The sequence below is a fragment of the Motacilla alba genome, chromosome 4 (genome assembly GCF_015832195.1).
Source record: "Motacilla alba alba isolate MOTALB_02 chromosome 4, Motacilla_alba_V1.0_pri, whole genome shotgun sequence".
NCBI classification, from domain to species: Eukaryota; Metazoa; Chordata; class Aves; order Passeriformes; family Motacillidae; genus Motacilla; species Motacilla alba.
In genome coordinates this window covers 14,107,069-14,123,853 of record NC_052019.1, presented here as the reverse complement: position 1 = coordinate 14,123,853, position 16,785 = coordinate 14,107,069, and the positions used below count along the sequence as shown (strand labels likewise).

The window sequence follows — 16,785 nt, the reverse complement described above, 5'->3', positions numbered from 1 at the left end:
AGCTAAAGTAGAAAAAGCTCTATAACATATTTCAGAATAATTTGGGCCCTCACAAACCATGTGAATAGACCATAAATTGAGCCATATTTTTAAATGCAGCTCCTTTGCTGATCACGCAGCTGGACAGCACAGGCATTGGCTGTACCTCTGTATGTGTACTGAGGATGTAATTGAGAATGAATAACAGAGCAGTATCAAAGGTATCAGTCCTACTGTCAACTGGAGAACTCAGCCCTTCAATGATGTCTTTTTCTTTTCTAGATTTCATTGTAACATGTCACACATGCTGTGCGATGATTTATATGAGTCAACATACATTAAAATGAATGAATAAAGAGGAATACATGAAAGAAAAATGCTCTGTGATCACACTCATGATAGTCCAGCATCAGTTCCAGTATATAAACTTGAAAATGTTAAAATTAAATAGTCATTCCCGCTTTGGTGCCCAAAGCAAGCAGAGATTTGGAATGTGACTTTCCTTTCAGACAATGATAGGTTCACTCTGCTCTTTTTATATAAACAAGAGCTAAGGATTGCTCAGTAATATAGTGCTTATTTAACTCTATTTATTCAGGATTTTTCATGCTAAGTAAATAGGCAATATAAGGCCACTTTAAAAAGAAAAATAAAACTTATGATAAAACTTCTTTCAACTAATTTTGAACTTAGAACTCTATGTGGCCCTCAATGACAGGAAATATCCTCTTGGGGAAGCCCTAATGAAAGTTAAATTGTAGTCATCTATTCCCAGCAAAATTCCACCTCCTTTCCTGGATCAGAGGAGGACCTGAGGACAGAGACTGGCATGAAGTGGAGAAGAGGAGCCACCAGATTTGAGCATGAAGGGTCATTGAGCCAGGGGGGCCCTGGAGGTTGTGCCCTTTCCACACCCTGCTGCCGACAGCGCTGGGTGGAGCTGGACCACCAGAGAGGGACTGGAGGCTCTGAGAAGTTGGTCCATTTCTTTATGAAGGTTTGGCACCAACACCTCTGGAAGTCAGCCACAGGACAGCCTCTCTCATGGGGGGAGGAAAAGACTGGCTGTTCCACTGGGCAGGCTGCTCCAGGTTGTCCCAAGTATGTGATATCTAACCAGATCCCACAGATACTCAGTGATGGCAAAGCACACGCCACCCCCATGTCACCCAACCCTTGCTGATGATTAAAGATTTTTTTCTAGCCTGAAATTCTCTGTTGCAATTTTTGCCTTTTGTTCCCTGTATGACCATATCTCTTTAGAGTGAGGTCCCACCACCTTAAGACCTGCATTTTGCTTGATCTAGTTTTGTTATTTTTCTGTTTTCAAAAACCAAAGCTGTAGTTGTTGTCAGCTTGCAGTGACTCATATATTTTCCTTCCCACTTTTTCACTGAAAAAAAGGCAGAACAGTATGAAACCCTCAATTTAGGCAGAAGCATAAAGCAAAGATTTCTTCTGTTTTGAAATAAACACATAAATAGGACTGAGTTCTGCATTTAAAAAAAATACAAGATTGGGAGGTTTTTTTTCATTATAAAACATCTATGGTGGGGGGGTTTTCATACAACAGCTTCAGATTTTTGCCCTGCAGTCATGCTTTGCAGGAATACCTTGGTTTGCCTTAGCCTGGAGCTAGCAGACTCAAGGATCCTCTTCAAGTACATCCAAGAAAGAAGAAAGGCAGCTGTGCCATGTAACACATGCACAAAGCTTTGCAGTCACAGACATATTGTGAGCTTCACTTTTCCTGCATGAACAAAACAGTGTCCAGTTACCACTATCACCTCGCGATGAATGTTCACGCAGTTTTGTTCTATTTACAGAATTGGGGAAGTTTTTCTTCTGAAAACAGCAACAGGCTCAGTGTGTAAGTGATAAGTACTTAAAGTACAATTGGTTATTATTTCCTGTGATGATTATACACCACAATGGCAATAACCCACAACTGAATAATCATCACAAGTGAGCACCAAGCCAAGTAGATGCTACCACAGAAAAGGATGTGGGGATGTTCTGTATTGAAGCACTCTATGAGACGGAGAAGGAAAATTCTTCCATTCCTTCATAGTGGTCTCCCTTTCAAGGAAGCAGTATAATGGGCAAGAGAGGTACTCCACTTTTTCACGTTCTCCTAATTCTTTTCTTAAGACTTTTCCACTTGATCTCTTGAGATAACAGGATTGTTCAAAGACACCAGTGAATAGAGGGCATGCTTCACAGATCTCATTCCTTCACTCCTCTCCCTCTTTTCCCACCTTTCTCAAATTTTCTCAGCTTTTATCATCTATTTTCTTCAGGGGAAAAAAATGGAAAGTAACCGGCAGCTCTAAAAGGAAAAGGAGTCCAATTACTTTGGTTTTCAATCAGTCTTAAACTGTCCCTCTGCACCATGTCTTCAATTCTCAGGGACCAGGGGAGAGGAATGGTCTGGAACCAGTGCAACATACCCATTGGACCAATATTTGCTCTGTGCTGGCCCAACAACTAGAGTATTTTTTCTTGGTCCAGTTGGGATCTAGCAAGGGTGAAAATACTAAAATATACTGACAAAAAACTTTCAGCCTATTCCAATAATGTGGCCAGAATCATCAAAAGCGAGAGGAGAAGATCCTGGTGCTGCTGAGCTCCCATTTGCCAGTAAGGGAGCCAGCCCAGCAGGTCTGAGGTCTCATTCAGCTGCTTTTGTGATTTTCCCAGCCTTCTCCTTCTGTAAAATGCCCACCTAGAAGGCAGGTGCTTATTGCAAAGCAAGGCCAAACTCTGGGTGCTACAGAAAGGGATGCCCACTCTCCACTCCCAGCATCAGACCCTGTGCTTCTGAGCAAGTCACTCAGGAGCTTGTGGGCACAAATTGTGCAAATCTTCTCTAGAAAAGCAATTGCTGGGTTGCAATTCGGTTGGGAAAAAAAAAATTGTTTTCCAGGCACAGAGAGTCCTACGACAGCCACTAGATGGCAACGGGTGCCTGCCAGGTAAAGGGCGGGCAGGGCGCACCCGGGCAGGCACAGGCGGGATCCCGCTCCTGCCGCGGGAGCGCCCAGAGCCCCGGGCAGGCTCGACAAGACCCACAAGGGCTCGAGAGAGGAGCAAGGCAGGGCTGGCGTGCTATGGTCCGGGGGCCACCACTCCTGGATATCCTGAGCCACCCATCCACGAGCTCCTCCTGAGCTGCTGCTCTGCACGGCACAGGCAGGATTCGCCATTCTGAGCAGAAATACCTTTCTTCAGCTCTGCATCCATGAGAAGCATACCATGTGTAGCATACCATGCATAACTCCAAATTCCAAGTGTTTTATTTCCAGATGCAATATTAAATTCCATATAATATGGGTCTATCTTTATAGGCACATCAAACTTCTTCAGGAACAGAGCATTCAACTTTTTTTTCTCAAGTGTAATGAGTTTGATTTGGTGGGTTAATAGAAACCATCCATTCCATTCCACCTAATTTAGGTGCTTCTCATTTCTCTTATATGCTAGCCCACTCATCCTAGCACTCTTCCAGACTAATTCCCATCATCCTCAGTTCTCATCTGACCTTTCTTTCACTGAATGTCCATTTGTTCCCATCCATGAATTTCAATTTTCCCACAGGATGCCTCTCAGACCTCATTCTCCTCTGCATTCTGCTTGTTCTTTTCCTTTCCCTTCTCCTCACCAGTTTGTTGCACACCCTTGAATCACACAAAATGTAACCTCTCCCTTTGCCTTTTATTTCTTAAAAAGCCCTTTCTTCAGCTCCATTCTTCCCTCATCTCAGTCTTCTTGGCATGACCAAGAACTTTCGTGGATGAAAAAAGTACACTGAGGTACTGACACTGAGCCAGGCTAGCCTTTACCTAAGGGGCCTTTACCTTATTTGTACTAGCTTCTGCAAGTCAATATGATGAGGGAAGTTGTGTAAATATCAAATACAGCAATCATAATCCCCTTTTCCTTAGCCATCCTTATTCCTCATTTCTTTCAGTTAACTCTGAAGTGACTGGAATTACCTTTTGGGCTTCCAGGATGCAGAAAACAAGAACTGGGACAGACTCAACATCAAAAAGCAGCTGACCCAGAAGTTGGGAAAAACCTGTTCTTCAAGGAAATTATTGAACACTCTCTGGCTCTTGGAGAAAATGCACAGGGGACTTTTCTGTCAGCTGGGGCCCAGATGCTGGGGCACATGACAAGGGATATGTATCTAAGCAAGCTACAGCTTGTAACAACCCATTATAGTCATAAGTAGATCTTATCATGAGTCTCAGAATCAACACTTTCTGAAAAGCAGTTTATTAAATGCAAGACTTTGGCACTGCAATGCTCACAAGCACCACTACCACATACCATGTCCAAAGGGCTGGGGCTATTGGAGCAAAACAGTGCACAGATCCCTGCCATGACACTGATTTGTCTTTTCATCTCCACAACTGCTAGACTTGCCTCCTCCTCACTGAAAGGATCTCACTATCCAGGTGTTCTGACATTTAATATACCCTCTGTAAAAGCAGCTGTTACCTTACACCAAAGCAGGTTATCTGAGCTGCCCGGGCCTGCTTCGGAAGACACCATGAAGAAAGGAGCCCCAGGAGCTGTAGGGGTGCACCTGGCTACATGCAGGCCAAGGACTGAGGCATTTGGGGTTGGAAAGTGGAAGTTCTTCCATATCCTCCACTGCAGGATGTCCACTCTTCCCTCCAGCATGCTGCTGCTCTTCCAGAGCCTGCCAATAGCTCACAGGGATTCAGGGTCAACATTCAGGTCTTATGCTTGCAGAGGTTTATTACAGTTAGATGTCAAGGAGACACTAAAATAGATAAATTAAACCCTGTGAAAGAAATATGGTTGTACATGAAGGTCCTTTGCCCACGGGAGATTTTTGTTCCCTGCATGATGACTATGGGTAAAGTCAGAGGTATGGATCTCCATGACTGATCCATAGACAAATATACCATCTTGTGCTTGGAAAGCGTAGTCAGCCAGACCAAATCATCACAACAGTACAAAGATCTTGGACTGCAACAGTTTTGTTGCTTATTTTGCAGAAGACTATACTTTAGACATCTTTTTGGAGCTATAAAGCATAGCAACTCATTTTATTGAGTTATATTTCCTGGTGAGGGAGCATATCTGGTGTAGAACAGTCTTTGGGAGGTGTTGCACAAAGTGTACAGTATGTGAAAGAAATACAGACACATCTGAAGTCCTCCAGAGATATGAAAGAAGAGTTGATAGCAACATTTTCGACTAAAGCCTGTGTTTTAATGCTTCCCACAGGCAGCAGTTTACTTTGGTCCTGTACAGGGTTGGAAACCTAAGAGTACCTGGATAAAAGCACGGGGTTGTTAATCAGCTCTCATAAAATACAGATGATACTATAAAGCACCAGAAGGTCACACCACAGACTACCCTCCTTCCAAAGCAGAGAGAGTAGAAAGCTCTCATTTGTCCTGCCAAAAATAACTTCATCCATAGTGTGGATTTCACAGTTTGCCATCTTGGAAATATTCCTTCCAGACAGCACTCCTCTACTCTGTTTCACTTGCAGGCATATTTCTGCATTCTTTAGTTGTGAAAATCCTGGAGAAATAAAAGTATTTTCTTGGTTTTCCAAGGAATCCATAACTGATGTTTTGTCCACCTACATTTCTGTCCATCTCCCATCACAAGAGTTTTTCACTAAGTCACAGGAATCCTTTAGTACAGGATGCCTTTCCAACCATCTCATTTACACTTGGTCATGTAATGGGTAGGGTACAAACTACTTTTCTTATATTATAAATTTTTATTTGTCATCTGTGACCTGCCTCAATTTTTTGTTTTCCGTTAGGTAAATCCCAAAACATGTCTAAAATAAATTCTAGAAATGGCTACTTCTATGACAGGAATACCCTGAGAACCTACTCAGGACACAGCATAAAATTCAGAATATCTAAAATTAGGCAAAAAAAAAAAAAAGAAGAAAGAAATTCTGAGAGGACAGAATTTAGCATCATAAGGGGAAGACAGGGTGCTTATTTGTAGTCATCCACAATTGACATGCTCAAAGTCTCTTTCCTTTAAGAAATACTTAGAAAATAAGAACAAGACCTGTATTGCCTACAGACAACTTGTGTCTGTTTGATTTTTTTGGTTTGTAATTTTCAAGCAGCCAATTAAATCTGCAGGTGTACTGAACAAAAGAGAGTCACTAATTTAGTTGTGAAGTTTATGTAAGTATTTGCATTCTCACTGAGCAAGCCAAAAAAATTAGTAATTTAATGTAAAAGCTGTGTTCAGATGAAATGTACAGTCACTGTACATACAAAATCATTGCCAGTGGAAACAACTCACACAGTGAACCTGCTAATTGCCCTAACTCCATAAACTCAACCCTGGATCCGAGCTCTCCATGCTCAAACTGCTTGGCTTGGCTGCTCCACTGCAGGTCACTGGGCCAGGCCAGCACCGTGAGCTTGCAAGGCAGCTGCAGGCATGGTGCCTTGTCACACAGCAGGCAGAGCTGGGCTCCTCCCTCCCAGAGGGGTCACAGAGCTCTCAAGGAGGCAGGGGTGCCCTCCTCACATGGAGTGAGACTCTTGGTCTAAGCTGCCTGGCTTCCTTCTCTGCTGGGCAGCAGAATGGGCACTCCTGGCACCAGACCCGTCACTCGGCGCAGCTGCTGGTGCTCTGACACCTCTGGCTGCCCTTCCAACACAGGAAGGCAATCACATAGGCCTGGGTCCAAAATAGCATGGATATTCCACAATTGTCTCTCCACAACACCCATGTTTGAGACACTTGAGTCAGTACAGGAGCTCCTGAGTCAGGTCTGCTCCTTAAAGCAGCATCCCAATAGCCAGCACTGCATGCAGGAGGCTGCCCAAAACACACACAGAAATGCCACATCCCATCTCCACAGTTCAGGCTTCCTATTCAGTGGGAGAAGGATGTGAAACAAACAAGTCCTTGATCTCAAATTCTGAAATTTTTGAGCAATCAGTGATCTGTGAAAATTTATAAGTCCCAAATGCTCCCAGATTTTACCTTTGGTGAGTGTCTGCTCCTGATATGAATAATAAAGAGATAGAAACACTAATATAAAATTACTACTGAATTGCTATCAATAAAGAGGTGACTCCTAGACAAAGAGGTAAAATCACTTTAGAAATGTAAACAGTGCCAGTATCCTGAGAGGCTCATTTGACTTACCTAAGCATCAAAAGCAATAGAAATATTTAAATGCTAAACACCCCAATGCAGCCATTGATTTAGTTACCAAGTTAGTCCATCATATGTGGAAAGTGAGCTCAACTGCTTCAAACAAAAAGTAGGAAAGGTTATTATTTCTATGTAGGTGGAAGAGCAGTGGTAAAGAAAACCTGGACTTCATATGATGTACCAAATAAACATCAAATGATTAATCTGTGCTAGGAGTGTTCTTAAAAGCCTAGAGACTTGCACACAGCAAATACATGTACTGTAATGTGGTAGATAGTCATTAAAATGTTCTACTAAATAAGAGGGGAAATTCAGAACAAGTAAATATACTGTATGGATGGCTCACACATACATGACATTTCTACTTCAATTTTTCTCCCAGGCACTGCAAATAAAACAGATTAAAAGCTAAATACAGGGTCTGCAAAAGCTTTACTTGATGACTGTGAGAAGCACCTGGCTATTTGCATTTGCTGATTTGGTTTTTATTAGTAAAACAAGCTAATCTTACCCAGGTTGTATTGCTATCCTACAGGTAACTACATCAGAAAATAAGGAATATATAGCCATTTATGTCTTTAGTAGGAAACCTAGAATAGAAATAAAGAGACAGTCAAAGAGAAGATTTATTTCAAAAGCTGGTGGTGCCTGAAGGCTGTTGTGGGACAGGTCTCCCAGTGTGTACAGAACTTGTTGCCTCCTGGCACCAGACACAACCATGTAGCTCCAGTCCTTCCTGAGAGCATGATGCGGTTAGACAGCCCACGTCTTTTCCTTTTCAAGGTCTTGCAAGGAAGAATAATTCAGGAGAAACTGCTGTGCAGTGAAATGAAATGTTGGTAGGTTTATTTTCATGCTTGGTACTCTGCATGCCAAGCCTTCACTTGTTAGTGTAAAGATGAAGCAACAAGAGGGAGATTTGGGTTGGTTTTCCCAGAAACAGCATCTCTGAGCAATAAAACTGGGAGAATTTGTGTCACTTTATATATGCAACCAGCAAAATTCAAGCATTCTTTTCAGTTTGGTTATAAACTCCTGTAGAAGTGTTTTTGTTTGAGCCTCACAGCCCTAAAGGACACGGGCTTTTCCCCATATAAGGAATGAAAGGGATTGTACAGCAACTATTAAAACCTACTGAGCTAATTTGTTAAAAGGCTGTCACATTAGTGAGAATAAAGTTCTCATTGTCAGCATTATATTTGCACATATTCAGTTGAATTCTAAAAATCATTCAAATTTTTCTCTTAATTGTGGAAGGTAAATCCTTCTCTCACTCAAGTCTGGAAGCATCCTACAGCTGACATCTCAGCAACAACACAGGATCCTGGTGTCAACTGCAAAAAGCAAATTGAAGACTGAGTGTTGCAGCAGTCACTTATATGAAATCCCTCATGAAATACATGGAGAAATCTTGACAGGAGAGTGATTTAGAGATGTACAGATGTCACCTACTGTGTAGTTACAGTTACATTTATTGGAAATAAATTGTTATGATTCAAGAAATAGAGTCAAAACCTGTTCATAAGCGGATGACCTAAGATTTTCCTGCAAAACCAGCAAGTTGTCCAGGATATGTTTGTGTGCCTTTGTTGCACAGCCAGAGAGCAACACAACTGAGGAAAAAGCCATTAAAGAAATCTTTCCCATTACCAACAAGGGATTCAAATTCCTTACAGAAGGAAGCGCTGCTTGTACCCACCTAAGTCCCTGAAAGACCCAGCAGGAGACTCAGCAAGGATTTGCATTGCCCTGAGTATATCAGGAGGCAAACTAGTTTGGGGAGAGAGCTTGTGTCTAGAAAAAAATCACCTCTAATAAGGTATGGCAAAAGTACTACCTACCACCATGCTGCCAAGAGGGCTACAGTGTGTGATAGCCCCTGGCCATGAAACTCCTTGGCCTGCCTCAGAGCTGAGAAGAGCTTGGAAGGCAGAAGTGGTACTGCGCAACTTGGCTCTGCCCCAAAACTGGCACATGGAGATTACACCACTAATTATTTTCCCATACTGGGCAAATCCTACCCTGAAGGAAAAGCTATAACGTTTCCTTTTCCCAGTGCTCTGTACTCCTGCCCAGGGGATCATCTGGGTCTTTTTATACAACATTATATGTTATGGAGAGAGTCTGTGCTCTTTACAAAGGCTTTTTTAAGGTTTTGCAGCCACCTTTCCTTGTGCTTTCCCACGTGATAAAAAGGCTTTCATAAGCACAACATATCTTCCCCCATTTCATCACCCCACATGTCATATGCACTGCTTCTGTGAGAGGGCTGCCTCTCACCTGGCAAGCAGGACGGCTCAGGTGGCTGAGAGAAGCCACCTCACACGGCAGCCAGGCCGGCTCCCCTCCCGCCGTCCCGCTCACAAGCCGTGCTTTGTCACTGCACACCGGCCAGCGGGGCTGTGCCTTGGCACCCGTGTGTCCGCACGGCCCGGCTCCTGCCGCCCCGGCCCCGCGGCCACCAGGGCCCGGCCGAGCGCAGCCCCGGGGGCAGCCCCGGGCCGGGCAGTGCGGCCTGGCCGCCTCTAGGTGGGGCAGCCCGGCCACTGGCGGCACCGGCACCGGCACGGCCCGCGGAGGGACAGCGGGGCGAGCCGGGCCCGGGACAGCGAGCCGGGCCCGGGACAGCGAGCCGGCCCCGGGACAGCGAGCCGGGGGTCTCCGGTGGGCGCGGGGAGAGGCAGCTGTGGGCACGGCGGGTTTGGTCTTTTCCCGCTGAAATGCAATACACGTCTGAGAAATGGTGGATCCGTGTGTTACGGTAGATCACGGTGTATTAAGGCTTGTGGCCGCTTCCAGACGGCGAGGAACGGGAGGTGCGGAGCTCTGTCAGGGGTGGAGGCAAGGTGGGAATCGGGCCCCCTCAGACATCCCCGTTTCAGGCGCTGCCCTGCACTGCGTCCATCATGTCCACTCCGAGCCTTTTACAGCGAGGAGAGTTAGCTGCCGGTTTCTCCGTCGCACACTCGGAGGGGGCCCTGTGTCCCCCGCACGCCGTGCTCGGGCAGCCTGTGCCGTCCGGCGCTGCCCCGGCGGAGCGCGGCGGGAGCGGCGGCCAGCCCCACGCCAGGGAGACGCTCTCCCCCATCCCTCCATCCATCCCTCCTTCCCTCCCTCCCGCTGCCCGTCTCCCCGGCGGGGTTGGGGGCCGGGCGAGCCGGGACCACCCAGCTGGCCCCCGGCCGCCACGGCCCCGGCACGCCGGCCCTGCCCGGCCTCCCGCCGCCGCTCCTCTGCGCCTCACCCCGCCGCCGCTCGCTCTCCTCCCGGCCTCTTCCCCAGGCATTTCCTCCCCCAAACAGAGGTTTGCTGATCAGAAAGAGGGTGCAGAGATCGCCCGAGCAGGCGGAGGAAGAAAAAAAAAAAAAAAGAAAGAAAAAGAGAAAAGGAGGTGGGGGGGGGGAGGGAAGAGCTGAGTAGATTAGCAAATAATTACAGCCACTGTAAACCATATGTAGGTATTTTAACAGCTTGGGCACGAAACTGTGTAAATCAGGGTCTTGCTGGGCTGGAACTCGGTGTGCCGGAGCACGGCGGGAGGCTGCACCGGGAGAGGCTCGCCCTTCGCCCGCCGGCCCCCGGCAGCCGCCCGCTTTGCCTCGCTCCGGGCGCTCTGCCGCACCTGAGCTGAGCCCGACAAAAGAGACTCCCTGTTCGGAGCTCCCCGTCTCCGCCGTGCCCCGAACCCCCCTTCTGGCCGCCCACACAAACCACGACTCTCAAGACCCGCACCTCCAGTCCTTCCCCTTGGAAGAGCGGAGCCCTTTCTCTGTCCCCGCGTCTGAGGCCGCTCATCTCTTCTGACATCCCAGATTTCATCTCTTGGCTGTTAAGGAGCCTTTAAAACACTCGTGCAGGACACCCTTCCTAGCGCCCTAAGTATCCCCCTACGTATATTCTCGTAAGTGGATTTCTCGCAGCTTCCCTAGATGCTTCTTGTTTACCTCCAGCTCTTAAAAATTCCCCTTTGGATATTTTTTTTAATGTATCGTGATACAGAAGTCTTTGGTGGCAAAGCCATGGCTTTCCTGGGAAAAATTTAGGTAAAAGGTGAGTCCAAGCAGGGTTATTAAAATGGTGTGAGTTTGTTAAGAAAGATAAAGACAGTTCCCGCTTAGTCATGCAGACGCGCTCTCTCTCTCTTTGCGTTGTGTATGAAAGTGAGATTATTTATTTTATTTATTTTTGATGTAAAAGTTATGACTGAAAACATCCAATTCGTGGCAGAGTCGTTGAAAATCAATTATTGTCGCTTCGTAGTCTACTGCAAACCGACGTTCATCTCTGTGAGATCAAGTAGGGAGGTGTTGGCGGTGGCCACACGCCTGTGGAGAAGCCCGGTGACACCCTGAGAATTCAGTTCACGGAGCAAAGCGGGTTTGCGGTATCTTTTTTTTTCTGTGCTTTATCTCCTTATGCTGCCGCGTTCACCCAGCACCAAACACCCATGTTCGTGAAGCGCAGGCGTTTCATTTCTCGTGTACTTGCTTGATACCCTTGCCGGTATTTTTATTACCTCCGAGATTTGGAAAAGAGAAAAGCATAATGCTTGGGGCATATTGTTGTTTTGGCAACGAGTCGCAGATATACGATTCACGTGCGTGTAATAGTTTCCAAAGTCTTCCTGTGTAGGGCCGTTTTCTTTGAGGGAAAGCATCGTTCAGGGAAAAGAGTTTAATCTGTGAGAAACTGCTTTCCTAATACGGGCTTTATAAGCCACATGGACAGAAGACCGTACTTTATATAAACCCGACCATGTTTTTAAACAAACGCAATAGTGAAAAGCGCATTTTTCAAACCGGACGAGGCTGATTTGCGATTACCCCGACAGCGCGGGCGGCCGGGGGCTTGGGCGCTCCTCCCGCCGCACGTACGGCCCCGCACCGGCACGGGGTGTCGGCCCCCGACAGACCCCGAACAGGCGAGTTCCGACGCCCTTCCCCAGCGGCACGCAGCCATGCGCGCCACACTGCGGCGTGGGTCCCGTCCCCGCGACTTCTGCCGTCGGGACCGAACCTTTCCCCGGCGCTAGGCTGCAGCGCTCTGCTGAGGCGCGGCGAGGGGGGAAAACATCTCTGGACTACGACCCCGCACTCTCCAGGTGGAAGCCGCCACGGAGAGGGACCGTCCCTTCGAGGGTCTCCTGGGCCGCGGCCGCGGGGGAGGCGGGGGCGCCCCGCGGGCCGCAAGGGGTTAAGGGACGGCGCGCCCCGGCGCGCGCCCCGCGGAGCCGCATCGGCCCGCGGCGGGAGCCAATGGGCGGGCGGGCCGCGCGGGGGCTGCCCAATGGGAAGGCGCGGGGCCGGCGCTGTCGGGCGGCCGTGAGGGATGGCGGCGCCGCCGGCAGAAAAAGCGGAGGGCGGGCGGGGGCGGGACAGAGCGGGGCGGAGGCAGCGCCCGTGCCGCCAGGGACCCGCGGCGGCGCCCGGCGCAGCGCGGTGGCCCCGGTGGCCCCGGCCCTATGGGCGGGCGGGCCGGCAGTGGCGCAGAGAGGCTGCTCCTGCTGGCGCCCGCCCTCCCGGCGGCAGAACAGGGCCCGGCACCGGCGCGGCGGCGGCCGGCGATGCGGTCGCCCAGCTGAAGGCGCGGCACGGTCCGCTGCTCGTCCGCGGGGCTTGCCCGTCGCCGGGCCATGTCCGTCCGCGGCGGCAACGCCCTGACGCCTTTTTCCATCCAAGCCATCCTCAACAAGAAGGAGGAGCGCGCCCGCCACGCGGCGGGGCGGCTGCCGCTCCCGGGGGCGGCCGGCGGCTGGCGGCTGTGCGGCGCCGCCGAGGATCCGCCGCTCCCCGCGCCCGCCGCCCGCGCCCCGGCCCCGCGCACGCCGGCGGGCTGGGACTCGGACTCGGCGCTCAGCGAGGACCCCGAGGGCGAGCGGCGCTCCGAGGAGGAGGGCGCCGGTGGCAGCGCCCGCCCCGCAGAAGCCACGGGCGGGGGGCGGCCGGCGGAGGAGGAGGCGCAGCCCCCGGAGGCGGCGGAACGGGACGCCGCCGGCCTCAGCGACAGCGAGATGTCGGCTGCCGTCTCAGGTAGGGGCGGCCCCGATGGCGGCTCCTCTGCACCCGCGCGAGGCGGGCAGGAGGGTCCCGGAGGGCTGGGAACGGGAGATGACCGTGGCTCTCCGCCGGCTCCCCGGAGTTGTGCGACAGGCTCGGTTGTGCCAGGGGGGGAGAGAAAACCCGAAACGCGTCCCGCGGGGCGAGGGAGGGCGGATCGGGGAGGGCCTTTGGCCCGGCTGAGCCCGCAGCTCGCCAGGGCGCCCGGCGCTTAAAGGAGAGCGAGAAGCCGCGGCCGCCGGCGGCGGCTGTCCCGGCGACGGGGCGGGCAGCGGCTTGGCGGGCTCTCGGCTCGCCCCGTCGCTGCGGACTGGCCGCAGGGAGCGCGCCTGGCCGCCCGTGCGCGGGTGCGGGCCCCGCGAGGAGCGCGGATGCCGCTGTCCCGGTGCCTGCCTGCCCTGACCGCCGTGCTCTCGCCCTGCCCGCAGATCGCAGCCCTCCGGAGGAAGAGGACGGAGCGGGCAAGTGCGGGAATCTGCTGCCGGGGGAGGAGGAGGCGGCGGCGGCTCCGAAACCGCGGAAGAAGCGCTCCCGCGCAGCCTTTTCCCACGCGCAGGTCTTCGAGCTGGAGCGGCGCTTCAACCACCAGCGCTACTTGTCGGGGCCCGAGCGGGCCGACCTGGCCGCCTCGCTGAAGCTCACCGAGACGCAGGTGAAGATCTGGTTTCAGAACCGGCGCTACAAGACCAAGCGGCGGCAGATGGCCGCCGACCTCCTGGCCGCCGCCCCCGCCGCCAAGAAGGTGGCCGTCAAGGTGCTGGTGCGCGACGACCAGAGACAGTACCACCCTGGCGAGGTGCTGCGGCCGCCCTCGCTGCTCTCTCTCCAGCCATCCTACTACTACCCCTACTACTGCCTTCCAGGGTGGGCTCTGTCCACCTGCGCCGCAGCTGCCGGCACCCAGTGAGAGGCACACATACACAGCCCCACGGCCCCGACACCCCCACCAAACACACTGGCAGCCAGGAGACCCATCTTCCCTCTGCCACCCCCCCATCCATCAATCCGTCCCTTCAGCTTCTCAAGTCCAGAGCCCCAGCTGCAGCTCTCAGTGCCTCGGACAGTATTTATTATTATTTTATTGTTATTTTTATTATTAATATTTTTGGATGGTTCCTCACCCTCTCCTCTTTCAACATAGGACTTCTTGGCCACCCCCACCCTGACCCTCACCCTGTCCCCATCCCGCCAGCCGAGGACTCTCTCGATTCGGCACAACTTGTTCATGGTATCCATGTTGTCAGTGTATTTGGTGTAGACTTTTTGTTTGTTTGTTTTATTTTGCTTCGGATGGGTAGAGACTCGATCTTGTGTGGAGAAAAAGAGAGAGAAAACAAAGGAGAGGAAAAAAATAGTACAACACGCAAAACCAAATGCAACTCAAAAGAGGAGATCAAGGACTCCCTCAGTGGATTGTAAGGAAGATTATTTTTGTCGTCTGAGTCCTTGGTCTTCCAACTCGTTGCAAACTGAGTGTGCCTTGTATGGTGCTGAATGTATGGAAGCCTCTTTCAGGTCCCCCTGCTCTTGTTGCCCATGTTATTCCTGTACTCCATGATCCCTGGCAAAGGATAAATATGTCACAAAAGGGTGAGACTTATATAGAAACTCTGACTTCTTGTTTTCCTTTTTATCCTGAGATCTTTCCGTGTTCGGGGAGGGAGGAGTTATGGATTTTTCGCACTTTCCAGATGTATTAAAGTTGTTGTTGTTATTTTTATATTCAATGTGAATATTTCTAGTCAGGCTTTTTAAGAAATCGATGTAACAGGAAACTTTAATACCACCAGTGCCTTTTACAATTCTTCTGCAGAGCTCTCCTCCAGGGGTGGGGGTTTCTGATCTGCTCAGCAATGTAATTACAGTCTCTTTCTTCCAAGGTAACTCGTTGCTTTTTTTTTCCCCCTTCTTTTTTTTCCCCCTCCATTTCCCTTTTAATGGCACTGTGCACTCAACTAGATTATTTACTTCAAATGAATTGTGAATGTTTGTAAGCTACCCTCTGTACTTGTTTTGTTGGTTGGTTTTGGTTGTTTTTTGTTTGTTTTTTTTTTAATTTATAAACTTTAGTTTAACACTTACCTCTGCTGCTTCTGTCGTTCCTGAGAGCGGACAGGGATTTTCCCAGTGATATTTTTCCCCACAGCAGGCCTCAGGCCGTAGCTCAGACCACATCCCTCCTTTTCCCACTTGCACGGTGAGGATCGCAGGGCCTGGCGGAGATCTGGGCCACCTTGCCTGGCTGCACCGGTCAGCGCTGATGCCCGTTCCCTCTATGGGAGGCAGAGGGGATCCAGGAGCTCTGGCCGGGTGCCTTAATCACTCGTTTGGTAACGTTTGTCCCGGATGGAGCGATCCCCCATCTGCCGGAGAGCCGGGATCTGTGGCTGAATTTACGGGGGCTGATAGCGGTGAGGACGCGGTGCAGTCGGAGGAGCCACTGGGACTCGAAGTGCTTTTCCCGGTCGGTGGCAGCCTCACCGTGCAGGCTGCGGCCCCTCTACAGCAGGCCGTGCCCGTTCAAAGCCCTGGCGGATCCTGGGGCAAGCGCGCCAGTCGGTGGATTGTTTTCTTTCTGCCGGAGCCTGGCAGAGAGACCGGGGGCGCGGGCTCAGGATTGGGCTGCAAGAGGGGGGGCTTCGGCGACCTCGACGAAACTGCCCAGGCCGTCTGTATCCCGACACTGCCGCGACAGCCACTTGGGGCAGCCTCCCGCCTTGGACTGAATCGCCTCCAAGCCTCTGCTGAGAGCCCGGGCCCTCGGCGCGGTGCGGGCGGCTCTTCCCCGCCGTCGGCTGCTGTTCTCGGGCGTCTCCGCCGAGGCCAGCGTTGGCCGAAGGGGAGGGCAGGCTGACCTGGGGTGGGCAGCTTCCCCCGGAGGGCCGGAGCCGGGCAGTGGCGCTCGGAGGGACCGGCCCCGGTGATGGCTGCAGCGCCGACGGAGCCCTGCCCGGACCACGCTCACAGGCGCCCGCCTTGCCTGGGCGCCAATGATTCTTCATCACCGCCGGCTTCTTTCCTTTCCCGCTGGTTCGTACGGGCTTTCGCTGCGGCTCCCGGGCACGGAGCTGCTTGCAGGAAGCCCCTGCTGCTCCATGGCTTCCCGGCCGCTGTGCCTGCAAGCCGCCCCAAGATGCAGCCGGGCTGTTTCCCTGCCAGCCCCTCGCTCCGGCCCTCCCTTGCTGTCATTTCGCTTTGCCCGGGCTCGGGCACCCCGCAGGTTAGATGTCCCCGCGCTGGCACCTCCAGCAGCACTCGGCAGCAGTGGCTGCCCGTGGGCTGCCCCAGCCCCAGCACGGGATGGGGACGAGCTCTCTGTTCCCAAAGCCGACAGCCGTCTTGACACCGGAGGAAATGCTTTGGGTTTGGTTTTGCTCTGCCGGGCGCGTCGGCGGTCCTGCTGCCGAAAGGAGTGCACCAGATGCAGCAGTCCCTTGGCAGATACGGGAGGACTGACATTTATTTGGCCCGATCCGAAGCTCCTGTCTCTTTCTTCTTTTTGTTTTGTAACTATTTCCTTCCGACATTCCCAACACTTTCCTTCTTGGAAAAACGAAACTTTTGG

General features: G+C 51.2%; 1 protein-coding gene across 1 annotated transcript; it reads left to right on the top strand.

Annotated features, from left to right (window-relative positions):
• Positions 1–12,557: 12,557 nt before the first annotated feature.
• NKX3-2 (NK3 homeobox 2) lies at positions 12,558–15,244 on the top strand. The gene is made up of 2 exons (XM_038135711.1): positions 12,558–13,193; positions 13,649–15,244. Exons 1-2 carry the CDS (start codon positions 12,797–12,799, stop codon positions 14,125–14,127), a joined length of 876 nt encoding a protein of 291 aa, XP_037991639.1. The 5' UTR covers positions 12,558–12,796; the 3' UTR covers positions 14,128–15,244.
• Positions 15,245–16,785: the final 1,541 nt, after the last annotated feature.